General features: G+C 38.9%; 1 protein-coding gene across 4 annotated transcripts in view; it reads right to left on the bottom strand.

Moving 5' to 3' along the window:
* UBE4B (ubiquitination factor E4B) overlaps positions 1 to 27,916 on the bottom strand; it is a 149,618-nt gene that overhangs the window by 58,310 nt on the left and 63,392 nt on the right. For 2 of the 4 annotated variants that reach the window (XM_072608812.1, XM_072608813.1), the window contains exons 3-8: positions 24,090 to 24,225; positions 22,253 to 22,340; positions 8,934 to 9,078; positions 6,664 to 6,892; positions 5,778 to 6,164; positions 4,896 to 5,048 (exon numbers count right to left, since the gene is read on the bottom strand). In XM_072608812.1, the coding sequence (XP_072464913.1) occupies positions 4,896 to 5,048; positions 5,778 to 6,164; positions 6,664 to 6,892; positions 8,934 to 9,078; positions 22,253 to 22,340; positions 24,090 to 24,225 (1,138 nt within the window). The remainder of the gene's footprint in view (positions 1 to 4,895; positions 5,049 to 5,777; positions 6,165 to 6,663; positions 6,893 to 8,933; positions 9,079 to 22,252; positions 22,341 to 24,089; positions 24,226 to 27,916) is intronic. The other 2 variants (XM_072608814.1, XM_072608815.1) reach the window with 2 other exon arrangements.

Raw genomic sequence — 27,916 nt, 5'->3', positions numbered from 1 at the left:
TCCTCAACACAAGTTACATTTGCACTTTTTGGCAGGTTGAAGCTTTATGAATGGAAGTTATAAAAGAAAAAAAATTTCAAAGTGTTTTCATGTCACAAATCACAAAAAAAGAGTAAGAACAGCAACCTGATATCAAAGACCTACTCTGTGTTCTTCTAATTCCCCATTCACAGAAGAGAATGGTATTTAACTAATTCCTACCATGCAAGATCCAGGCAGGATTCAATCCATTTCCATTTCTTTTCAACCAAGAATTAGACATATTTTCCTCAGGATAAACATCTGTCACATCGAGTCTAACTTTTGGGACAAGAAGCACCTCTGTGCTACAAAGCGTCTCTCACCTAGGATCTCAAATTCTTCTTAATATGATGTCACTACCATGAAGTAACAAGAGGCAGAAAACACACTGTCCCTTCCAATTCTCTTTCGTTTACTTAGTTCTACTGGAGAAAAATAGAGAGATGCTCAAGTGACTCGACTCACATTAGGTAAAATCCTTAAAGTGCCAATTCTAAGGAAAAATAATAGACTTAAAAATAACAGACGTCTTGCCAAATATTGCTTTAAAACAACTGATGTGATTTCTAGCTCCTCCTTTCACTATCATCTCCTCTAAACCTTGAGAGTTGGCAACATTTTCTAAAGCACTACAGAAGATGAAATCCCACAGCACTCACAATTTACTCATAATGAAATCTTGCTATTATCACTATCTTGCTGAGGAGTTCAAGGTTATAACTAATAGCACCTATAGAAATAGTTGCCAGGTTGCAATTCCACAAAGGTTATTACACCCTAGATAATGACTGTGGGGCCAGCTGCCTGGAGGTCCTACTATTCCTAGGGATCTCTGGCTCAGGGTTTTGGGCTGATTCTGTAAGGGTGTGAGGGAACCTAGTGGTTGAGGCAGTGGCAAGGAACATGCTACCTCCAATAACTTCTCCCTCAAGATGTCCTGTCTCTTCAGCTACGAAGGCTTGGCTTTTCTCTGGTAGTAGCAGTTTGTGGAAACAAATGGCCCCTTCTCTACATGGGTGGCTCCGCTGGATGACAACTTCAGGATACAGGCTGGAAGCAGGGCTGATTGTTTTTGCATCAAATGGTGCCAAGATATTTATACAGGGGTCTAACATAAGTATCTAAGAACAAGAATTATTCCTCATTAGCTATGTGGTCAAAGGCATGAACAATTAGCCAAATAATTTCAAAGTATTAACGACCATGTGAACTATTGCCACTAATTGTAAATAAGAGGCAAATTCAAGCAATGCTGAAGCATCCCCTCGTACCTGGCATACTGGCAAAGGTGAGAAAAGATGGGTATAGGTGAGGTTGAATGGGTCATGGAGGACAGGCTCACTAATACACTGTGAGAGTTAAGGAATGGTCTAGGAATTCTGGCAAGCAATTTAAAATCATACTAACAAAGCACGTAAAATATGCATACTTTATTAACAAGGAATTGCACTGCTGGGAACAGATGTCCAGAGAAGTGAAAAACAGAAGGAATGATGCCATGTACACCCAGACATTTATAGCACAGCTAGAAGCCAAGAAGATAGCCAACAACGGAGGAACATATTGACACGGTTTTATCATTACTCTTCGGTAGTTTTCCAGTAGTGCCCAACTCTTTTTGGTTTTTTTGTTTTGTTTTAAATTTTATTTATTTGGTTTCAAACTTGAGAAATAAAATAAGCATTTTATAACAGTAGAATAAAAAGATGATTGTACACGAAACTGTAAACCTATTATGTACAATTTGCTATTCCTTTTAAACATATAACAAAGTTATAATATAATTTTTTCCTTCCTCCTTCACCCCTTGTGCTAGAGATGGCTAGACACCCGCATGTGTCTCTGTGTGTGTATGTGTGTAAATCCATACTGTACATACTTTTATCTATCATTTCTTTCTCTGAATGCAGATAGTGTCTTCCTTCATATATCCTTTGGAGTTAATCTGGATGTTTATAATAGTCAAAATGACAGTCACTCCAAGCTGTTCTTAAAACAACGTTGTTGTTACCATATACAACATTCTCTCGGCCCCATTCATTTCACTCCTGTTATTTCGTGCAAGTCTATCCATGTTTTCTCTAACCCCACTGAGCTTACAATTTCTTACAGCATAATAGTACTTCATCATGATGATATACTACAACTTGTTCAGTCAATTCCCAATTAACAGCTCTTTGTGACCCCATTTGGGGTTTTCTTGGCAAAGATATTGAAGTGGTTTGCCATTTCTTTCTCCAGCTCATTTTACAGATGAGAAAACTGAGGCAAGCAGCGTGAAGTGATTTGCCCAGAGTCACAACAGCTAGTAAGTGTCTGAGGCCAGATGTGAACTCAGGAAGATGAGTCTTCCAGATTGTGGGCCTGGCACTCTATCCCTTGTGCCACCCAGCTGCCCTAACTGTGATATTATGTAGAATATTACTAGACTATTAATCATGTGAAGAATCCGAACAAGTATGGGAAAACATGAACTGATGAAAAATGAATGAAGTAGAATAAGGAAAGTAATATACACAAAGAGAACAATGTTAATGGAAACAACCACAAAAAACTCTCTTGTCTAATCTAACGACCAAGTTCAGCCTCCTCCCTCCCATCACTGCAGAGGTGGGAGCCTCAGGCACAGAACACAGCACAGGGAACACAGGAAAGTTTAGCTGGCTACACAGAACTGCCTTTTTCCATTTCTTTTTATTTACTGTTATGAAAGAAAGGCTCTCTGCATGGGAAAGGAAGGAACAACATAATAGGAAATGACAATGATGAATACTAATGATGATACTAATAAAAAAGGGGAAAAGAAGGGGAAACCACCAAACTATTTTCCAAATATAGCAGTAGAAAACTAAAGAGCTCAATGTCCAGTTTCTCTGCGGTGGTCGAGCAAACGCACTTAACTGTTAGACTCTCTGTGCCAAGGCAAGTTGGCAGCTCTCTGTGCCACAGAGCCTTAGGGAGCTACCTTGAGCAATGGTGTTGAAACTCAAAATGAAACTGATGGCCACTAGCCTGTCTTTAAGAATCCTTGTATGTTGCAGACTGACTTAGTTTTAAAATGCAATGTTATGTGTTTATTGCATTTTTTGTTTATTTTCTGAAAATGTTTCCCAGTTGCATTTTAATCTGGTTCTGGCCCACATAGGAGAGTAGTCTGGCCTGCAAGTGGCCTGGGGTTTGGTGGCCCACATGGCTGGGATGTATCAGAGGGGAGAACTGAGACCTGAGCCTTTCTTGTCATGTGACCTCTTCTGGAAAGAACAAAACAACCACAGATGACTGAAATGAGGCTGACCCAAAGGAAAAAGGGAGAAGACACTTCCTCATATTTCTTCAGGGAGGCAGGGGAACAAAGATGTGGAGCACTGGATGTCATGTCCAACTTTTTTTTTTTTTAAAGTTCATCTGCCTTTTGGAATTTTTTCCTTTCTTTTTAAAAATTCTTAGTTTTAAGAGAATTCTTAGTTTTGCCCTGGGAGGGGTAAAGGAGAAATACAGTAAGAAAGTAAAAAAAAAAATCAACACAGTAAGAAAGTAAAAAAAAAAAAAATCAATAAAAATTATCATAAAAAGAAAAAGAAGAACAAATGTTCTAGCACAACAAGCAACTAAAAGTTCTAACTGTATGGGTCCTGCCCTTTTGCTGGATGATTTTAGATTTTTAAGTGGGTTTTTTCCTATCCAAGATATGAGATATGATTGAGCTGAAGGGAGTTAAAATTAACTGCTTCTTTATAGGGAATTGGGAGGGAATATATGAATAACCTGACTCAATTCTTTTCTTCCTATCAATGAGGATCACAGAACTAGAGCACTCCCTAGCACCCACCACCATCATAACCCAAATCCATTATTAGAGAGAATGGCTGTTACAGCAACAGGGATGAGGGAAGGGAAGCATTGTTTCTAAAGATAATTTATCTGAACTGCAGCAACAAAAATTCTTTTACCAGAAACCATGCACCAGGCCATGGAAAGCATATTGACTTTGTGGGGCTTTTATCTTACACAAGCAAGCTGCTGGCTCTCTATGAACTTACGGGCAAGGCAGCATCAAGTCCAACACAATTAACAGTCTCCAGATCCAACAACTTTCCCAGCAACACCTCAACAGTCTCTTCACATTCCATCTTACTGATTCTTTGGTAGGGTAAATATGACTTCTACCTGACTGCTAACACAACTGTTTTCTACTTATAGTTTCAAGTCATTTTTAGACAGCAGTGATGGATGAATATTTATTTTGACCAGAAGAAATCTTCACTGAAGGGTAAAGTTCTGGGTTAGCAGGATTAGGGAAAAAGTTCTTAAATAATTTCACCAATAGAAACAAAATTTTTAAAAAATGACTCTCTAGATTCTTAGGTAAGAATAACTAATGAAGTAATGAAATGTATTTTAATTTATATTTCTGTTACTGAAGTAAACGGCTTATGTGAGAGGTTCTCACTAGACTATAAATGTACTTTTAAAGAACTTTTAAAAAAATTCATGCTTACTCTTACCAACCCATGCATTAGAGGACTCTTCAATTGATTGACCAAGCTCTTCTTCCTCTGTTATCAGTGGCTATTCATGCCTTTGTACTATTGTTTACATATCTGAGAGCCAACAAAAAAGCTTCCACAGTAGCTAGAAGGTCTGCTTTACTCCATTGCACACATGGTGACTAAGATAAAACCCCTAATCCCTGTGTTGAGGCATCTTTCTTATCTGCAGATCCATGCACTAGTTTCCCATTGGTTCTCCACACTGGGTTCTACATACACCTCACTTCCTCCACCAACATGCCTTCGAAGTACAGGGCTTGTGAAGTGAAAGGTTAGTTCTAAGTGCCTTTGCATGCAATAAATAAAGCTCCATTCCTTGGATACCTGGACCCAAACTGGACACAAGTAAAATCATCATCACCACCTTCATCCTCATCCTCATCATCACCACCATCATCTTCATTTTCTTCATCACTACTGTCCCCAGACATATCAGAAAGTGCGAGGAAGAGGAAGGAGAAAGGATGGTCGTATGTACTACCACAACAAAAGTAAAAAAGTGCCATCAGCGAGCGTAGCAAAGAAGGTACTAAAAGGTTTGGCAACAGCTTTCCCTCTGCACCACCAGAACTATTTCCATCCACATGCAAACAAAAGGGTCAGCTAATTGTGGAAATATGAAGCAGACATACATAACCTTACTGGGTTGAGAGAACTGTCATACTACTGCTTATTAAGGAGGTCAGATTTGTATGCAAACACACAATGATTAATATAGCTTGGAGTTAGCTCTGCCCTCATCTTTAGTAACTAGAGAGAAGTGATATTTGGCCATAGTAATGCAAGAGTAGTTAACACTAGAAACTAGTTGCTCTCCAAGTGAGATGTGCTTCAAATCAACACTACAGAAGTTAATCTAAAGTGATCAACTGAGTATCAACACTCAAACTCTATGCTGATGTTCTATGGAGGTTAATTTGCCAACAACTAAAATTTCTGTAGAAGCAAGTAGAATGAGGACAAGAAGGAAAGTATCATGATTCTGTAGGCCTCAACCCTACGACATTCTCAAGCCAAGGCTGGCAGAAGCATGAGATCAGGGATTAAAGCCTACCCAACGAGTTAGCCACACAATGAATTAATTAAACTCAAAACAGAAAAATAACAGGCTTGTATGTAAGGTTAGTGCTAAACCAATTTTTCCAAAGTCTGTTACTGCCCAGTCCCCAGCACTGCACACAGACAACTCTCTTCTGGAAAAAATACCTAGAAGGAATCCTTAGGGCAGAGGGACGCCTGCTCGTGGGACCTGGAGAAGCAGGAAACAAGGGTGGGCCCATGGCTGTGGGTCTTTGTCTGGAAGGGCTGGTCGACAGGGCAGGCGGGCTTGGTGAGCTAGACAAAGCGGAGAGACTCGAGGATCGCGGGGTGGGAGAAGTCGAGAAGCCCCAGGGAGGGGCCACAGTGTAAGGGCGATACCTCGGAGACGAAGCCTGGCTTCCTGAAGGGCTTTCTCCTGGAATATGAGGACTGAGCGAAATGGAAGGCACCGATATCGGAGCGGCTGCATTGGAAGGTGAGGCACAAGAGGAGCTCGTCACTGGCACATAGCTTGAGAAAGGGGTATTGGGAGTTGGGCTAGAGTCATACAGGCTATATTCATTGTTGAAAGAAAAAAAGAAGAAAAAGGGGAAGAAAAAGGCAATTGAAGAAAGAGAGTAGGAAAGACTACACAAAATACAGGAAAGCTTGCTTTCCAACATCATGTTTCCCTCCTCTGTGAGTCCATAAAGCAAGGGCCACACCTGTCCTTCCCTTTGAGCCCATGGGCACATATGTGCCATGCACAAATTTGTAATGAGCTAAATGCTGGACGGTGTTAAGATTCAGCATTTCTGATTCCTACATTCAAAGCTCATTACGTTAACAAGACATAACATCTGTTTCCCAAAACTGAAGCTTTCAATAGCCTAACCACAAACCAGAAAACGAAGAGAGAAGACAATACCACCTCTGATGGCCAAATCCACCCTTAACAGTGTGAGACCTCATCCAGCCTCAGTAAAAAGGAACCTTGAAAAAGAAATCCCTCCTGTGCTTCATTCCTAGCTAGGTTTGGTTCAAGGAGACATTCAAATGGACCCATGCTGACCTGGACAGTGAGCTGGCATTGAAGGAAGCCACATTACAGAACATGGGGCTTGTTCCGGGATTGGAGCCTGTACTAAGCATCAGGTTTCTGTCCGGAGACCGAGCTGCAGTTGCAATTGGCTGGGAAGTCGCTGTCAGACTGGCAAAAGGATTCTCATCTCTAGTTTGAGTGGACATCATTAGCACTTCCATTAAAATCTGGCCAATCAAATCCTTAAAATCAGAGAACACTGTTGAGAAAGCAGGACAGAGGAGGTTAGGATTTGTATCACAGAGGTTTATTGCAGACCAAACACAGGACAGCAGGAAATCAAAGTCACAGACAAAGTAAAGTCTGTGTTGGAGGCCCAGGCTTCTGACTCCAACAGTGGTTAATGATCAATCACCACCAACTGTGGAAGCAGGGTTATGGAACTGTAAGAAAAATGAACTTCTAGAAATGTTCTTTACCCTCCTAGGTCCATCAATTAATGGCAAACTACAAGTGAAAATGATTTAAGTTCCTAAGACTTCAGTGAGAATGGACTGAGATTTTATCCTGCTTTTTCATACTCAAAATCACATCTCTCTGGTATGTGAAATGCTTTCTTTCCTTCTGTTGGTTTAATTACCAGTGTGCTCACACTATCCTACACCCCCTGAGATTCTAACTTGTGTAAATACTCTACAGTTTAACCATAGACTTATAATCTGATCATTAAAAAGTACTTGTAAATATAATATGGACTCAGAACTACCAAGGTTTGTCAGGTGAACAGTGATATAAGGAAAATTCTGGTATTATGCTGACCAGGACTGAAAATAGCTGTTGAGCTCAATTCCAGATCTTAGGCTAAACAGAAAAGCACAAATGTCAGAGAGAAGTTAGATTTGCAAGAGGGAAGACTTTTTTTCATTTTGCCAAGCCAGAAAGCTGGTCTCCTCTCCCAGGAAAGCAGCAAAAGAAGTGAAGAGTATATGGTTGGGAATCATAGGAAAAAAATATTTTCCCAATAATCTTCTCCTACCTATCCTATGTGGTAATTAGTTAAAAGCAGCCAACCAGGAAAAAATGCTGAAAGCCAGTCTTTGATGGTTAATATTGATTATCTGGAGATCTGGGATGGGCTAAAAACTAGGTGACAGCAAACAGTGCTCATAGTCAGGGAGAGCAAGGTTCAATTCCTGTCTCTAACACTGGATGGCAATGGCTAAGTCAGTTAGCTTTGAACTTTTCAATAACCCAGGTATCCAAGTCTCTAATGCTTTAGGGCAGGGAGCAGTCACTGATTTATATCTGCATATTAGGAAGCTTCTAGTCCAGGCATTCCTATTCTGGAGAAATCACAGGTCCAGGATGGGTCTCTCCCCACAGTCAAAAGAAATACAGATTGCTCTGATGGAAGAAATGGTTAATGGCAAGGACAAAAAAAATTGGAATCCCAATAACACTATATCAAATTCTATCAGTTCAACCAGTAAGTCATAATGAAACAGTTTCACCCCAGAGTCCACATCACGTCCTAAGAGATAGACAGCACCTTCTAAGCTGTCCTGATGTTATTTAAGACAGCGCTGCAAAATACATTCATGAAATGATGTGCTTTCTAGGGACATCCCTAGAACGAAGAGTGACAGATGCCGAGGATGAGGAAGACCATTAATTTATTCAGACGTAGCTTTCTTTCACAGGAACCATAAAAAAGTCTTTATTTTTTACATTTTTTATTCTAAGTATGCCTACCAAATAAACCATTCAGATGAAATTTAAAACATATAAAACAAAAAACTCAAAACTATTTACAATTTGTTTCCAAAAGTCTGTTAACTTTAACAAAACAATAACTCAGTGAGAAGCAGCATGATAGTGCAGACAAAGACTGTCCTCCAAGTCCACAAGACCTGGTTTCAGGTTCGGCCTCAATCCCGTACTAGCCACATGACCCTGGGCAAGGCCTTTCATCTCTCAGTGACCCTGGCAGCTCTCCACGACTCCAAGTTTCTGAAGGGCTGCCAAACTGCACTGGTAGATGGAGTTCCCCACACCAATAAAATCACAGGTTCAGTCTCCTCACCCTGAAAGAAAAGTCCTGTTTGAAATATGAGTTTATCAATAAGACCAAGAGAAGGAAGGGTTCATTTGGCCTCACCAGCATATTTGCCTCCTATCAACAATAAATGCCAAAAAGCTAAAATGTAAGTTTCAATAACTCAGCATGAAAATAACTCTTAGATCCTGCCTTCCTTTATAACAATCAATACATTGAAATATGACAAGACAGAAATCCATACCTTCTTTTGGGTTCTGCTTAAATTGTGCAGAAAGCGAAGTCAAAAAGATGACATCTCTGTCCCGGTCTTTCCAAGACACACGAAAGATCTTACAGACCAGCTGTAAGGCCTGTTCTTCTGATACCTCAGAACCCGATGACAGTTCCTTTCAGGAAGGAGTAAAAAAAGATTTTTGGGGGCATAAATTTCAAATGAAGTGCTATGAAATATAAGCCAAACATTTCTATAAAGAATAACATATCATACAAATTCAAGAACATCATTAACAAAATACAAAACAAGGAATCATCTAAAAATGTTAATTCACTGATAGAAGGAAACAATCTCATAAAGTTCATTACTGTAACCTGGAACTTGCATAAAATCTAGAGCTCCACTGTTTAAAGAAAATACTCTGGAGGAGTATGAAAGGATAATGACATCATTAGGCAATATTAAGGTCAAAAAAGTCCAAAAAGGATCTATACATTCTGCTCATCCATATGTATGTCCATATTTTTTCATCTCTAAAACAGATTAGCATTCTGAACACAAACCATTTATCACTAAAAGGCAAAAGTAACACTTTTGTGACTGCTTAACTGCAAGATTTGTAAGGAGTCATAACAGGGAAGTGGTGATCACTAATAGCCAAGAAGAGCTCCCTGAGAACAATTCTAAACAAACAATATCATAGATGAATTTTTTTAGAGTTACAATCAAGAAATGCTATTGTATCAGGGCATCTGAATTTCAGCAAATCAGACAGAAATCACCCTTTCCTGGCTGGAAGGGATTGGAGAGGTTATTTTCAACTTATGCTGATCAGGAATCGCCTCTCTAAGTACCCCCAAATCCATCACCCAGTCTTTGAATGAAGAACCCAATGGAGGGAGGGAAGGAGAATTAACTATTTCCCAAGACAGCTCATTTCACTTTGAAAGAGTTCTAATTATTAGCAAAGTTTTCTTTACTGTCAAGATGAAGCCTGTCTCTCAGCAACTTTCAATCAGATTTTTTCTAATAAGCTCTTACCCTCTCAAATGACAGTGCTCAAATGCTTTAAAACTGCTATTGCAACAGCTGTCCCAATCTCCTGCTGCAACGTACCCTAAATCTTTTCTTTACCAGGCTACAGAGGCCAGGTTCCTTCAACCAATTTGTATCCAGTATGACCTAAAAACCACCGACCATCCTGTCTTCTCTCTTGGACACTGTCCACAACATCAACCAGAATTAAACGTCAATCTCTTCCACTTCATATATGGGGTGATCAAGGCGGAGTATAGCAGCGATGTCTCCTACCTCCTTTCCAGACCTATAGATGTCTTAACGAAGACTGAGACAGCACTAACTTTTGTGGCGGCCATAATACACAGCTGACTCACAATAAGTTTGGAGTCAGTCTTTCTTTCCCCATCTTAAACTTGGAAAATTGATTGTTTTTAGCAATATAATCCCTCCCCCCATCTTATATTTGGTAAAGATGATTTCTTTAATCCAAATGAAAGACATTAGATTTATTTCTAATTAACTATACTATATTACACTCAACTGAAGATCCTAAACCTGGCAAGATCTTTTTTGATCCTGACAATTATCCCCCTATGATCTATTCTTCCTAGCTTTGAGTCACCTGCAAATTTGTTACCTATGCATTTATGGTTTTATCCAAGCCACTGATAAAACTACTCAACAGTACAAGCTAAGCACTGTCCCTTGGGAAAACTAGAGACTTTCTTCCAAGTAGTCACTGAACCATGAATGAAATGAGTTCTTTTTGGGCTCACTCAGCCAGTTCTCAAGAGATCCAAATTACACTATAATCTAGCACACACATCTCTCCATCCTATCCATAGGAATGATATGGGAGCCTTTGTCCATGCTTTGCTGAAATTTAGATAAATTGTTTCTACTCTCTACTGTTCACTTGATTTACAAATCCAAGAACCCTGCCCAAAAAGGGAATGAAGTTAATCTGGCACAACCAATTCTTTGTGAAACCAGGCTAACTTTGTGATCACTGCTTTTCTTAGATGCTCATTCAGCATCCCTTTAATAACATGTTCTAGAAATTTGCCAGCAATCAAAACCGTCCCAGAGTGTACGACTCTGATCTTCCCTTTTCTGAAAATGAGTCAGACCTTCTGCACCTCTCCTATTCTCTGTAATACTTTAAAGCGTATGGCTAGCAGCTTACCTAACATAGGGGCCAGTTCTTTCTGTACTCTGGAATGTCCTTGTTTTGGGCCCAGTCATTTCAACTAGTCAAAAGTAGCTAGACTTTCTCTAATTTTCTTTATTTATCTTGGGCTTCAGGTCCCCATATCAGTCATTTTTGTTCAAGTCCTTCCAGCTGTTCTATTCCTTCCAAGTTTTTTCCTTAGCAGAGAATGCAGAAGCAAAATAAAAGGCTATGCTGTTGTGTTTCATCTCATTCATCCTAAGTAATAGTTCAACTCCTTCCGGTTTTTCCGCTTCATGCATAAAGCTAAAAGGACACTTTTTTGCTATGTGGCTTTCTCTTCCAGCTTCAACTGATTCTAAGATGTAAAACTCTCTTTCTTTTTGTGGGATTCTGGGGGAGAGGAAAGGGAGGCAATTGGGGTTAAGTGACTTGCCCGGGACCACACAGTTGGTTAAACGTCAAATGTCTGAAGCTGAATTTGAGCTCAGGTTCTCCTGCCTCTAGGGCTGTGCCACCTGTGCTGCCCCTAAGATTTACAACTCTTAGCACTACCCTTAAAGGACAATGACAAGCTCTTGTCATTGTCCTGTTACCTATCACTGCTCCTACTAATCATGTTTCAGCAATGCCCCCTTACTTCCTCTTTAGAATTGTTCTCTTCATAAATTCATTTTCCAGAGTTTCCCATCTCTCCCAGGCTGACCATCCTTAAAGAATATGGGATCCTACCCAGGCTCTCGTCAAACCTTTATGGACTAGAATACACTACATTAGATATGTCTGTAGCTGGCTAAGTGACCATACCCAAAGAGCACTCACTGAAATGCCCTTTAAGTATGATGACAATCTGGAGAGAAGTTCCTAATGGTGCCACAAAGCCCTGCCCTCTTCAACCTCTTTAATGATGACTTAGATGAAGACATGCTTATAAAATGTGCAGAAGACAAAAAACTGGGAAGATAGCTAACAAGTTAAATGGCAAAAATCATGAGCCCACACCATGAGATGAGACTAAGAGAATTTTATTTCCCCCCACTAATGTTCATTCAAGCCCTAAATTGAGGTTCCCAAAAATCCCTAGCACAGGAAAGGGGAGACTTGTTTAAGAGTAGTTTGTGTGAAAAGATTTAAGGGTTTTGGTTGATTAGAACTTAAAATTGACAGATACAATGCAATCTTAAACTACATTAAAATAAGAAATGGAGGAGAAGACACAAGGAATAACAAAGTAATCTCGTGTCAGTAACCACTGTGCAAGCAGTTGTAAATGACTGGGTAGTTTTGTTACTGTTGAAAATCAACAGCATTACTAAAAAACAAAACGGGTATATCATGGAGCTACAATAAGGATTACATAAGACCCAGCAGCTATTCACTGAAGGACTGTAGGTCTTGGAATACTGTATTCCATAAAGCAAAAGAGCTGGGGTTATGACCAAGGGTAAGTTAAGTATAATTCCAAATAAAAAAAAAAGGATATTTAATGAACTGAAAGACTTTCAAATATTTGTGACAAAAACATCAGAATTTAAGGGAAAAATTGACATGTAATATTCAGAAGAAATATAAGGTAAACATTAAAGACTAATTATAGGGGACTCAATATAGCCAAATTGTTTACTTCCTTCTTATATGAAAAAATACTGTCAGTGCTTTTATGATTGTCAACGTTGTTACAGTAGTTTGGAAGAAAGCCTTGGGCTGAGCTGTATATGATGGGGAGATTCTAAAAAAGTAAAACTGGGGAGAGAGAAAAAGGAGGAATTACCTCATATAAATAAATGAGGTGTGAAAGGAAAAATTAATATAGAAGAAGCTAGTAGGCGGAAGGGCAGGTAGTGGTGGAACCTTACTCTCACTGGCAATAGGTTAAAGAGAGAACAACATATCTATCCAGAAAGTGTATAAAAGTCTTCTAAACTCATAAAGAAAAAAGAGGGCAAGGAGATAGGGCAGTGAGAGAAGATAAGGGAGGGACAGGTAGGCTAAGGAACAGGAGGGCAAGGCAGCAGGTAGCAGTAAAGCAGAGGAGTGAGGAGGGATAAGAAGGGAGGGAGAAGTGTAGTGAGGAAAAATAGGATGGAGGAAAAACACAAGTAATTATAGCTTAGATGAATTTATCCATTAATCAGAAACTGACAGCAGATTAAAAATTTGAATTCAACAATATACTGCTCTCATGAAATGCTATAAAACTGAGAGATACACACAAAAATAAAATAAAACAGGGGTAGTAAGCAGATCTCACACAAAGTTAAAGCTAAAACAAATTTAACCAAAAGAAAAAAAAAGGGAAACTACACTAGGTATCAGCAATATTATTCAATATTATTTTAGATCATTTAAAATAACTACACAATATAGAATACCTGAGAAAATTCTTGCCAAAACAGACACAAGAACAACATGAACATAAACATAAAACACTTTTTATACAAATAAAGTCAGATCTAAATAACTGAAAGAATATTTATTGTTTATCAGTAGGGAAAGCCAATACAATTTAAAAAATGACAAAAATAATCTATTTAGTCAATGCCATGCCAATTAAATTACTAAAAAATTATCTTACTGAGTTAAAGAAGAAATAATAACAAAGTTTATTTGGAAGAGCAAAAGGTTAGGAACTTCAAAGAAATCAGGAAAAAAATATGTAAAAGAAGCAGTATCAGTCCATAAGCTATATTACAAGATGAGAGAATTGTTGAGTATGAAATGAACCATTTCAATTATTTTAAATTAAAATTTTCTTGTATAAATAAAATGTAATTAAGAACAGAAAGAATGCAGAAAATTGGAGAAAAAAACTTTCACAGACATCTCTCAGAATGTGACTGGGTTGAAATATTGGGTAGGAAATGATGAGCTGGTTGATTTAGAAAAACACAGAAAGATTCAGACCTATGAAGGAAGATGCTATCCACCTTCAGGGAAACAGATGACATGTGGAAATAAGCATAGTATAGTCTTACAAATATGTTCATGAGTATATATGTGTATACATGTGCATGTTCATAGACATCTATGTATGTGGATATCTATCTTATCTATCTACCCATCCCCATGTTCAATTGTAGCCTACTTTAGGGCAGGGTAGGGGAAAGGAGGAGGAAAAAGGTAAAGTAAAAAGCACACAGCAGAGAGCTGGGCAGCTTTGAAAACAACATGTAGTATTTATTATATAGGTTTTATTGGAATGGAAATTTATTGTTTTATACTGAATCTTCTCTTATGATGTGCACAAGGCAATGGTTTTTTTATTTTCTCATTTTGTATATAAGTTTAAAATAAATTTAAGAAAACCTAAAAACAAAATATGTAGTGGTGCCTCTTTTGAGAAGCTGGCATCAGAAACTCCTTAACATCCACTGCACCCTCTGCTGTCTCTGTATCTATTAGTTCATTCCTTAATCAATTTCTTTGTGCTTCCGGATCAATAGGTCCAAGTACTTTTTTCTCTTCAAGATAATGATGCAATATCTCAATATAAAAAATTAATATTACAAATGTAAACTTGATCATTGTAACAGGAGAGAAAGAAGGACTGGTTTTTCCCACAATTCTCCTGTAACAACTGGGACATCCTTTGCACTTCTGTTTTATCTTGTCTCATACTCATCACAGACACTGTAGTTCCCAGTCCTCCCCACACTCCATACTCTAAGTCCTTGAAGACAAGGGCAAACAATTTTTAATGCTTTTAACTCCAGCAGCTCGAAGCACTTAAGGTTTCTTACATCAGACTACATTAAAATAAATGTGAGGCACACAGAGGTGAGTAAAAAAACAGAAGAGGGCAAGGAAAGAAGAAAAACTAATAAACGGATTTCTATGTGTAATATATCCATGCCAAAATAAGTGCCAAATGGTATAAAAGTACTCCACTAAGGTTCTACTCCAATGATAGATCATTAGGAAGTACAGGGAGTGCCAGCAGAGCAAAACCTTTTCAAATAATTTAGAAAGGCTTTAATAAGCCCAGGTCCAATAATGGACTTTGTCTTTTGTCTAAGCATTAGCCTAGCTAAGTTCAAAAGGGCTCATCATCAGAATAATTACAGAATTGTAACAAAGTACAATGATCTGTAACAGTAACCTTAAAGATCCATCTAACAAACCCAAACAGGGTCCTCATCTGCACTGCTGGCATGAGAAACCACACTGCTAAAAGCAAAATTCTGAAAAACTTTTATGTTGTGGGCTTACTTGGGTTCCTTTTTATCTAAAGCTAAATTGATAACAATTTTTTAAAAACAAATTAGCATCTAGACTGAGAGCCAATTTCCTTTGAGTCTATGATGATCGCCATAGATAAAATGCTGTCAGGAAAGGTGAGAAAGATTTGAACAAGCTGGTGCACAGCCAGAACATTGTGTCATAAAAGGAAAAGTGACTGAAATGGAGAACATTTCACGTGGAGAAGGGAAGACTTAAAGGAATTCACGTATGCAAAGACAAGAGTTTGGCATAGTGGAGAGAAGGGTGGCCTCAGAACCAGGGCCACCGGGCTTCAAGTCCTGATTCGCCCAACACTCTACCTCTAACAGCTCAAAGTAATTCTTTAAAACTATCATTTGCATTGGTAAAAAGCAATAACTCCTCTTCTAGGAGTTCCTTATCAATGAAATCACAAGTATGAACTGTATGGAAATCAAATAACATGTATGCTTTGTAATTTCATGTTAGTATTGTGACCAAGGAATAAAAATTGTAAGGGAGGCAGACTCGATATAAATTATACATTTCGACCCAAAATAAATGACACATTTCTATTCAAAAAGAAAACGTGTTGGGATCTGGCAGCTTCCACATCAGCAGAAGCTGGATGCTCCATATCAGGGCTGCCTTGTATGGAAAAAAGCTTTTGACTACCTGGACACCAAACTAAGAGTATAGCAGTTTCATCACCAGATGGAAATATCATTCATTTATAGTTATAATTACACCAAAAAAACCTTGTATTTTATTAATAATCACTGTTTAAAAACTGTGAAGTTTTGAGTAAGAACTGTAGATCTTAGGGTCACAGGTAAGGGTTTCATAATTGCTACCAAGTGAAGGTAAAGATTCCAGATTAGGGCAGTGGACAGCTGGATGAGAAAACAGAATTTTGCATTCTGTATCACGAAGCACAGCAAAGCACAGGTTGGTAATAGAGTGTCCATCCAAAGAGCTTGAAAAATAAAAGGACAAGGAAGAGGAGAGAAACAAAGCATCCACCTGTATTCACTAAGCAAGATACAGTAGCCACCAATTAAAAGAGTGATGATACAGAGAAAACAAAGGTAGCAGATATACCCAGAAATTCGTGAGACAAAATACCTGCAAGCCAGCATCTGACAGGCAGCAGTCATCATGCCCTCAGATATCTACGCACAGATGCAGAAAGCATGGCCAACAAGCAAGGTGAACAAGATATCCTAATCCAAAAAGGTAAATTTTATATAACAAATATGACTGAGATTTGAATATTGGCTCTGGAAAGGAATCATCAAATACTCCAAAGGACTTGTGATTTCATCAATCTGATTTTTTCTCCCTACGCTGAAGACTGCAAACCGTCCATTCCTGTTAGTCCAGAGCAACTTCTGGACACTACTCTCCCATAAGCTGAACTCTAGGGCCCACCAAATGTGCTAGGGGCCTACCTTGATTTCTCTTGCCACCACAAGAATATCAACCAACAAAAACAAGTCATTCAGTGGTTCTCTCTCAGGACATCCATGATCAGTCTATTTTCTTTTTTAATCATATAGTTCAATGACAGTTTTTACTCTGGTTCTTCCTGAGAGTTCCTCATTTTGGGACTGCCTCCTGCACACAGCCACTGAGTTTCTATCCACTGTTCTGATGCTCAACTTTTAATTCTTCAGAAACTGCAATATTTCATGACCTGTAGCTACACAATACCAGCAGCAGAATATTGGCATCAAAAAAACAGCACTTCTTTTCTGTTAGAAGTTTAGAGTCATTAATGGAGCTTTGCAAATTTCCCATAAGAAATCCAACCTAGTTTCCTCCTATTTAATTCTCAACCCAACTCACTATCCATTTGCAGAGCTGTTTCTGTACGAACACACACACACACACACACACACACACACAGAGTTCTGTAGGTTGTCCATCTGGCTCTCTGTACTTGACTATATGTTAGACATAACATGAAAAACAGGCTTCTTCATCTACTTGGTTCTTCCTATGCAGATGATAAGCCAAAGATCATTTGAGCGAATGAACACACATCATCCAGGAGGGTCCAGGGCTGCACAGAACCAGAACCGTATCATGACGGAGCATATGAAGAAATTAGCCACCTATATATGGAGTCTGACTTCAACTTAAGACTCAAGAAAGGATCGATCTCTCTAGCATGATAATGGTAAATGGCAAGCATACATATCTCCCTGTTTTATGCCTCATGGGAAACCAATGATCAGATAACCTTCAAACAAGGGTGTCTGTTACTGTATCTTTCAAAGGAACTTGTAGAATTTCCATGTACAAATGGGAGAAAATAAGCCTTCCTTTAAGACGACATTGTTTTTGGTTTTTTGAATAATCAACAATCAGTAAGTACCGCTTACTGGCTACTGCACAGCTTTCCATCGAATGTGTGATTATCTCCTAATTATGGAGCCTCCACTCAACATCTCCTCTGTGGATGCTCTGCCCATCCTGGGCTGTGGCACTGCCATCACAGGGGGTGACTCAAAGTCACTTAAGGCTAAAAAAGAGTTGAGTATAAAAATATCTGCTCATCTTTCCCATCTTTCAACTATTACCTTCCTTCCAGCTTCATCCCTAAATGCTTTTGGGATGATTCTGCTTAGTTGGAGCTCTTGCTTCAAACTGGTTTTACATTCCATTACTTCTGTTCTATGAGACAATACTGCTCCTCCTCTCTCTATCTCTCTCTCCCTTCCCCTCCTCTTCCTCCCCCCCTCTTTCTCCCTCTCCTTCTCTCTCTCTCTCTTTCTCCCTCTCTCTCTCTTTCCCTCTCTCTCTCTCTCCCCCTCTCTCTCTCTCTCCCTCTCTCTCTCCCTCTCTCCCGTCCCCTCCTCTTCCTCTGTCTCTCTCTGTTCCCCTTGGTCAGGTCTCTTTGCAGCAAGGCAGTCAAGTGTTTGCCGGCTACAGCACTTTTGAGGTTCTTTTGATCACATCATTAGTTGATCTTTTTTTATTATAATAATGTAATCCATCTGTCCTGTCTTCTAGCTCTATCCCATATTTCATAATCAATAATTCCTTAAAAACACTTTAGGTCTTAGTTGTTTTAGAAGTATGTCATATATTTTCCATTTTTATTTTTTCTTCCAGCTTTGCATGAACTTTTATCTTTGCTTCAAGTGGTCTGGCTATACATAAACTACTGATTCAAAAATGACCCACACACCATTAATTAGTCATTTTCAGTCCCACATTCTGTAAAAAACTGTTTCCAAGAAGCTTTGACCTGTCTTTTCTGTTTATCCAATATACATCTTGTGTTGAAAGTTACTTATCTGTTGTCTCCTGAATTAAACTGTGAGCTAGTTCCATGAGGGCAGGGACTGGTTTCTGCCTCTCTCTGCATTCCCAGCATTCAGTGCAATGTTGGCACACAGTGAGTTTTTATTCAGTGCTAATAGACTGATTGTCACAAACTATATTCAATTTCATTTTTAAAAGGTATATTTGGGATTCTACATGCTCTGCATGTTACTTTCTTGAACTAAATATGCTAGAGGTAGAAGCATGAGGTTCATGGTAGTGAACACCTCTTTGGCCTTTCTCATTCTTTACACAGGAAATATATTTTTCACCCTTCCCATCTATTCTCACCTTTGTCACTAAGTATTTGAGGGGGTTGACTGAAGTCTTTTATAAATGTCTTTAATCCCTTCACCTGCTTCAGTAAATGCTAGTGCATAATCTATAATTATCTTATTGGTGGTTTTGGTTTGGTTTTTTAGAAGAGAGGAAAGCAAGGAATTGTCCAATACAGACTCTAGAAATTTAGAAAGCTGATTTCAAATGCAGCCAGAAAGGTGAGGTAGGGTCCATGAACTAAAATTCTAGAGTTAGTAGGAGAGATGGGAAACTCTCAAGAATGAAGTCCTGAAGATACAAAAGAAAAATTCTTATGAAGAGAAAAGGTAAAGATGTACATGAAACATGGATGTACAAGAAACAAATGGACTAACTAAAAAATTGAAAAATACATAAAAATATAGAACCAAGGGCAGACAATGGAGGATAAAACCTCATGCTTAAAAACCACGGTCTATTTTGCCACGTGGTTTATTTAGATTATCTTGGTTGATGATAATAATATTATGCTATTATCATCAGCCCCATTTTACAGATGGAGAAGTTAAGGATCTGAAAGATTAAGTGACGTTCCCAGGTTCACACAGGTAGAAAGTATCTGGGGCAGTATCCAAACCCAAGTCTTCCCAGCTTCTCTCTTCACCAGGCACTGCTACCTCTCACACATGGACAACGTACATACAACTGACGAAGAGATGGTGTGAGCCTGCAACACCAGGGCCAGGAGCACGAAAACTCAACATGCCTTAAGACTAAGGAGCAAAGTGAGGGACAACAAGAAAATGCAATAGTATTCAAAATGAACAGTACACTGCTAATGGATGATGAAAAGAAATCAGAGATGGGCAATTTTTGTTTGGCCAAAAAAAAAGGACAAAGAAGTCTGGATAGAAAGAACAGAACAAAAACAGGCGACATGGAAAGTAATGCCCAGTTAAGCGGGGTGGCAGTGGAGGAAACACCTCACTGCTGCTGAAGTTTAAGACCCTGGGCACAGTTGAGATACAGGCCTCCCAATGAGGAAGAGGAAGCAGGGCGGAGGTACAGCAGTGTGGGGGAAGGGCAAACACTGCCGTCATCTTCAGAAAATGGGGACAAGAATTTGCAAACCACAAGCTGCTGTGTATGATTGGGATTCTTGGCAAAACTAGAGAATGTGTCATGAGTGATCCTTAAGCGATTCCCTAGAAAAGAAAGTGGTGATCACACAAAGAGCCAGCAGGGTTTCGTGAGGAACAGGTCATCCCAGTCACACCTTTTCTGACAGGCTTTCGACTTGAGGAGGTCAGGACAACAATAGATGCAATTTATCTGGTTTTTACAAAGCATTTTTAAAAATACTTTGTGCTGTTTTTGTGAGGAGATAGACAAGATGGATGACAGACTGAGGTGGCTGGCTAGGGGCCAAAAGTCATCATTAATAGCTCAATGTCAGTGGATGACCGGATCTTTAGATGGCCTGAATCTGTGATTACTAATATTTTTCTCAAGGACCTAAAGACATAAGCAACATGCTTATCCAATTTTCAGATGACATAATGCTGAGAGAAATCAATGGAGAGACTACATAAAAAAAAAAAGATCCTTACAGGTTAACATATGGCCAAATCTATTAGGACAAAATGTAACAGGAATAAATGTAAAGTCTACACTAGTATTAACATAAGAAAGAGGGGAAAAAAGCCAAAAATGGAGTAGGCAGTGCTAGGCAATAGTCTTTTTTTTTTTTAAATGAAGAACTCCAGAGGATTTTAATGGACTACAACTCAACATAAAATAGCATTGTGATATGGCAACCCAGTAAGCTAAAGCAATTTCAAGATACAATAAAAGAGGAACTGTGCCCAGAATAAAGATGCTCATCCTCTTGTTGTCCTCTGCTCAGATGAGGAAGCGCTCATCAGGTGAACAGTCACAAAAATAGCAAGGGACCTTGGGAAGAGGACACTGAGGGGGCCATGACACCTCATGGTAAGTACCAGGCAGTCTAACACAGATTAAACGGCACTGGTTCTTCTTGAGCCCAGTGGGGAGAATGAGTAACACTGGGAAAAACTGGCAGAGGATGGTCAGGCTTAATGTCAGAAAAACTTTCCTAACAATTAGAGCTGCCCCAAAGTGGAGAGCTGCCCCTAGCCAGGGACAGTGCAGAGGGATGACTAACTGTTCAGATAAAGGCTGGATATGATGGCCTTTCAAATTCAATGACTGTGTGCTTGTACTGAAACTCTCCACAGCTATCAGTACAGTTACTGAGGGGAAAATGCAAGAAATTATCCATATTTTTTTTGGCATATTTTAAAAGACATTTTTATTTCAAGTTCTGAGCTCCAAATTCTCTCCTTCTATCCCTGCCTCCCTTCCCTGAGAGGGCAAGCAATCAGATATAGGCTATACATGTATAATTATGTAAAACATTTCTATATTAGTCATTTTGTACAAGAAAAAATGAAAGAAAGTGAAAAATGGCAGGCTTCAGTCTGTATTCAAGCAATAGCAGTTTCTTCTCTGCAGGCAGATAATACGCTTCATCCTCAGTCCTTTGGGATCGTCTTGGATCATTGCACTGCTGAGAATAGCTGTCACTCACAGTTCTTCATCAAACAATACCATAATAATTTAATCTGGTTGATGATAGGAATATAATTACCAGATATAAACTAACACTAAAGAAATAGGAATGAGTTATCAAAACATGAGCCACACACTTTCAAAGAGGCTCCCAAAAAGGAAATCTGTTAAAAGGGATATCACCAATTTCTCTTCTCCCACCTGCACCATCCTCAGACTCTTTAGCAGAGCAAAGAATCATGACGCTAACACTTCTCCTAGTTGCTACTGCACCCTGCCAAGTTTGCCGGGGTTCAGTTCTCACTTTGTTTCTTCGTATCATGATAATGGGAATTATCTATCCGTTTGTTCACCTCAGTAAGGATGTCTCTCCTTAGCTCCAAGAAAAGCCATCTTGAAAAAGAGAACTCACTTACTCATCCGAGAGCTTATATTAATCAAAGAGAAGCCTGAAATCTGGGAGCACACAATTCTTGACCTGGAGGGACTTCAGATGTCAGTAAGGCCAACCCGAACATGAATGCCCTCCACAACATCCACAAGCTGCCCTTACATCTCCATGGGGAGAGCACACCAGCTTTTTAAAACGACCTGTTCTGGGAAAGGAAATGCATTAAATCCCTTCTAATAAGGCATTTTGAACTATTTCAACCTTTTCCTCACAAAAGTAATTGACTCAGAGAAGCTGTGGTTGTCTGTTTTTCCAATACAATATAAAAAACATGGCACATAGTAGAAAAAAGCTGAAGGACTAATTATGTTTCTCACCAACCTTATCAGAGAGGGTCCTTTTTTCTCTGCGATCATTTTCATCAACCTCCATATTTTCAATTCCTGAATCTACATCCACCTGGGACATGCTTTAGGTAGAAAGAAAAACAGTTAACCTTAGGAGATCCAGATAATTTTTAAAACCATCGTTAACTAGGAAAATGTTCAAAAATCAGAGAGAATTACTTAGATAAAAGAACTAAAAAGGGAACAGGAAGATTTAAAAGGACATATGGCCATTAACAATACTGGCCAGTAGGCATTTTTATTTCATTTCTTGCTCTCAATATCACATTAAAACTGAAACAGATAATTAAAATCACTAACACTTATCTTTTCATTTTAATTGAGGAAAATGATAGAAAATTTGGACTCACTAAATTTGAATCTAATTTACCAATAAAATGTAAGCCCCTCATAGACAGGGACTACATCTCACTTTCTTTTTGTGTCTCCTGATACTTAGCTCATAGTAGGTGTACAACAAATGCATGCCGAGTGATGCTCCTAGCTCTCCTGTAGAGAGTTATACAAACTGTCCACTTACATTTCTAAGCAAATTTATAAAATTAAAACACTAAAATGATTACAAACAAGTAAAGGTTACATCTGCGTATCATAAAGGAGACAGCTAAGGGCACAATGGATAAAGCACCAGCCTTGGAATCAAAAAGACAGGAGTTCAAATCTTGTCCCTTTTACCTATCTCATTGTGTTTCTCTGTCATTGTTCAAAGGTTTTTCAGCTGTGTCTGATTCTTCATGACTTTGCCACTTCCTTCTCAAGCCCATTTTACAGATAAAGAACTGAGCCAAACAGGGTGAAGTGACTTGCCTTGGGTCACACAGCTAGTAAGCGTCTGCGGCTGGATTTGAACTCAAGAAATGAAGTCTTTCTAATTTTAGATCCAGAGCTCTATCCACCTAGCTATTCCATGTGATTCTGAGCAACTCACTTAACCTCGCTAAGCCTCAGTTTTCTCAACTGTAAAATGGGGATGATAACAACACCTACCTCACAGAGTTATTGAGAGGATCAACTTAAATAACATGTAAAATTTTTTAGAAATTGGTCACAGTGGTATAAACATATTCCCATTAATTTCCACTGTTCTGCATATCATAATAAACCTCAAATAATCTAATTAACTTTTCCTCACCTCAAAATCAATTTGACCAGGCTCTCCGGGGACAAAACAATCAACTCTGGTTAATCTAACCTAGTACCACATCACCAATGTTGCCTGGTATATATCTGATAACAAATAAAGGTCCAAATGAAACCCTCAAACGACAGGAAACACGCCACAGGTTTTGAAATGCTGTAGTCCCAAATCCCTTCAAATATATGGATGACTTGTATATTGGACAATTTCCTCACATTCAATACGAGCTTCACTCTGATAAGTTAGAATCTTTTATGTCTACCTATAAATGTGCTTACCTGGATATGCCAGTTATATGGATGACAGACTATGTAAAAAGTGTGTCTGACAGAATGATTTCCAACATCACAAACATCACTTCTTTTACACAAAAGAGTAATTCCAACATGCATAATTTAAAAAACAACTTGCTATAAAGCTTGGGATTTCCTGTAACGGTTAAGATAAAAGATCTTGTCCAACAGTCATCCATTAACATTTTCTCATAACAAGTAGGATCTTTCACCATCTTTTCAAACATTTACCAGCAGCACTACTTATTGCATGCACCTGTATCTGAGAGTGCTCAGAGGAAACAAAGTGAGGAATTTAAAGGAGATTTCCTTCAAAGGACAGCAAGGACTTGGTATTTCCCACAATCCAACAGCTTCATGGAAAATCTGCCTCTTTTTACCTTTTCTCACAAGAGACACTGTCAATATCCATGCTCTGGGACCGTGAGAGAGACTGTGACTGTGTTTCAAGGCTATTAGACGGTGAGCTGCTGAGTGAACTGACTCCTTCACTGCTCTGGCTTCGATGCGTGACTCCTGAACAGGACAGAGAACAACATCAAGAAGGCAACGTTAAAATAGCAGGGGAGCTTCACCAGTTTGTTTCAAAGTGTTGTAAAGCCAAACAATGAAATTTTCATCAAGAACTTTCTGCTGTCATTTTCTGTAAGAGCAAAGAACTGGAACTAAAGATGTCCACTGACTGGAGATGGGAAATGAGTGTAATGGTGTAAGACTGTGCTGTAAAAAATGATGAGCAGGACAATACAGAGAAGACTGGGAAGATCTACATGATATAGGGGGAAGAGGAGTAAAAAAAAAAGTAATGTATACACAATGACTACAACTAGGTAAACACAAAGAACCATCAGAACTACTGAAAGTCAATGATGAAGAATTACACAGAAGAAAAACAAGAAGCTCCTGCCCCGTCTTTTGTGGGAGCTAAAGGCCACTGGGGTTCGGGCCCTTGTCAGTGATCAGTTTTGATGATTTTTTTTTTACTCTTTATTATCTTTTTCTTTTTAAAATAAATATTTTATAATACGGAATGGCTATCTATAAGGGAGAAGGATATAGGAGAAATTTTTAGTAATGTAAAAACAAAGTGCATTAATTAAAAACTTGTTATCTAAAAAAAGAATTGTTATTCTGTCACCTGACATGACAGTCATTACAATCACCCAAGAAAACCCAGTGGAATAATAACACCACCTTTAAGTTTATTTAGTGCCTAAAATCACGGGAATTCAGTCACATCAGCACATCGCTTATTTTCCCAATACCCTCTCCAAAAAAGAGAAGCAGTTTAGAGATAAGAAAATGGAGGTAGATAAATAGCCATCTCTACTGTGACCCCTTTCCTGCCCTCACTCTGCTAACATGTTAGTTCCAGTTCTCAGTACCTCTCACTTAGATTATCACAACAGCTTTCTGACTGGTTTCCCTGACTCAAGTCTCTTCCTATGCCAGGTCATTCCAGGCACTGCTATTTAACTGAGTCCACTGCTTTCCTATTACATCTGGGATCAAATAGCTTGTACAGCCACACACGACCTGGCCCCAACCTATTTTCCTGGACTCAATGGACATGACCCACATTCTCTTGCAGTCTGCTCTCTCCAAAGCTTAGCTGCCAAATCCAATGGCAATCCAATCTCAATCATCATTCTCCTTGACCGTTCTGCAGCCTTCAATGCTGTTGATCTCTGTCTCCTCCTTGATACTCTCTTCTCTCTAGGTTTTCAGGACATGGCTCTCTCTCCAGGTTCTCCTTCTGAGTCACCTTTGTTATATACCCTTATCCACATCACACCATCTAACCACAACTGTCCCTCAGAGCTCTGTCCTGGGCTCTTTCCTCAGTTTATACTATTTCACTTGGTGATTTCATCAGTTCCCATGGATTTAATTCATTACTGATTTATTCACTGCTGATGATTCTCAGATCTACCTTTCCTGTCCCAATCTTCCTGCTGAGCTCCAAACTTACATCTCCAGTTGCCTTTTGGACATCTCAAACTGGATGTCCAGTAGAAATTGTGTACTCAAGCAGCAATTATCAAAACCACTTGGTATTGGCTAAGAAACAGAGAGGTAGACAAGTGGAATAGACTTGGCACTCAAGATGCAGTAGGCAAGGAATATAGCAACCTTCTGTTTGATAAACCCAAGGACCCCAGCTTCTGGGATAAGAACTCATTGTTTGACAAAAATTGCTGGGAAAACTGGATAACAGTGTGGCGGAAATTAGGCATAGACCCATACCTGACACCGTACACAAGAATAAAGTCCAAATGGGTACATGATTTAGGTATAAAGATTGATACCATGAATAAACTGGAGAAGCAAGGAATAGTGTATTTATCAGATCTATGGAGAAGGGAAGAATTCTTTACTAAAGGAGAGATAGAATGCATTATGAAATGCAAAATGGATAACTTTGAGTACATTAAACTGAGAAGTTTTTGCACAACCAAACCCAATGCAACCAAAATCCGGAGGGATGTAGTAAATTGGGAAAAAATTTTTACAGCTAAGCTCGGGGATAAAGGCCTCATTTCTAGAATATATAGAGAACTGACCCAAATGTATAATCATACAAGTCATTCCCCAATTGATAAATGGTCAAAGGATATGAACAGGCAATTTTCAGAGGAAGAAATTAAAGCTATCTATAATCATATGAAAAAATGCTCTAAATCACTATTGGTTAGAGAGATGCAAATCAAAACAACTCTGAGGTACCACATCACACCTATAAGATTGGCAAACATGACAGAACAAGAAAATGATAAATGCTGGAGAGGATGTGGGAGAGTTGGAACACTAATTCGTTGTTGGTGGAGCTGTGAGCGCATCCAACCATTCTGGAGAGCAATTTGGAACTATGCCCAAAGGGCTACAAAAATGTGCATACCCTTTGACCCAGCAATATCACTACTAGGACTATATCCCCAAGAGATCATAAAAATGGGAAAGGGTCCCACATGTACAAAAATATTTATAGCAGCACTCTATGTAGTTGCCAAAAACTGGAAGTCAAGGGGATGTCCATCAATTGGGGAATGGCTGAATAAATTATGGTATATGAATGTAATGGAGTACTATTGTGCCATAAGAAATGATGAACAAGAAGACTTCAGAGAGGCCTGTAAGGACTTATATGACCTGATGCTGAGTGAAAGGAGCAGAACCAGGAGAACTTTATGCACAGCAACAACCACAGTGTGTGAGAGCTTTTTCTGGTAGACTTAGATTTTTGTAATAACACAAGAACTTCTGAAAAAAAAAAAAATCCCAATGGTGGACCTCAAGGCAAAATGCCTTCCACACTCAGAGAGAGAAATATGGAAGTCACTCACATAATGTAGCAGATCATGTTTGTGTATGTGTATCTGTTTGTGTATCATGTTCTGATTTGTTATACGGATTCTTTCATTTATCTTAGTCTGACTACATAGCATAACTATAGTGAAAATATACTCAATAGGAAAGTATATGTAGAATCTATACAGAATTGTATGCAGTCGTGGGGAGGGAGGGAGGTAGTGGGGGGTGGGTGGGGAGGGATAAAATCGCAATTGTATGGCAGTGATTGTTAAACATTAAAAAAATAAAAAAATTTAAAAAAAAAAAAAAAGAAATTGTGTACTCAAAATGTCCAAAAGAGAACTCATTTTTTTCTCCCATCACCTTCCCTATTATTGTAGAAGGCAGCACCATCCTCTCAGTCTCAGGCTTGAAATCTAGGTGTCATCTTAGACTCCTTACTATCGCTCACCCCTGTATCAAAGCTGTTACCAGGGTCCATTTTTTTTTTCTTTACCTCTCTCAAATATGTGTTATTCTTTCCTCTGACACTGCCCCCACTGTGGTGCAGGCCTTCATCACTTCACACCTGGACTACTGTAATAGCCTGTTGGTGGGTCTACCTGCCTCAAGTCTCTCCCTACTCTAACACAAAGTTTCTTTAACTGTGGGTCCTGCCCCATAGGTAACTGAATGTGGTGGTAAAAGTGAAAGGTTTTTGAACTCATAGCAACTAAAAATTAATTGAAAATCAAACACATAATGAACTCGAGGTATTTGTGGCAGCACTTATCTGCGTTGCACCAAACTACTTCACTACAGCCTTGGTTTTGAACACACAACATGTGCACTTTGCACTGGGCATGCTATCACACCAGGCAATACCAAAAAACACTATCAGAAACATCTTGGCTCA

Source organism: Notamacropus eugenii, chromosome 5, assembly GCF_028372415.1.
Source record: "Notamacropus eugenii isolate mMacEug1 chromosome 5, mMacEug1.pri_v2, whole genome shotgun sequence".
NCBI lineage: Eukaryota > Metazoa > Chordata > Mammalia > Diprotodontia > Macropodidae > Notamacropus > Notamacropus eugenii.
The sequence above is the reverse complement of the archived record's forward strand: the minus strand, read 5'-3'. Positions and strand labels throughout refer to the sequence as shown.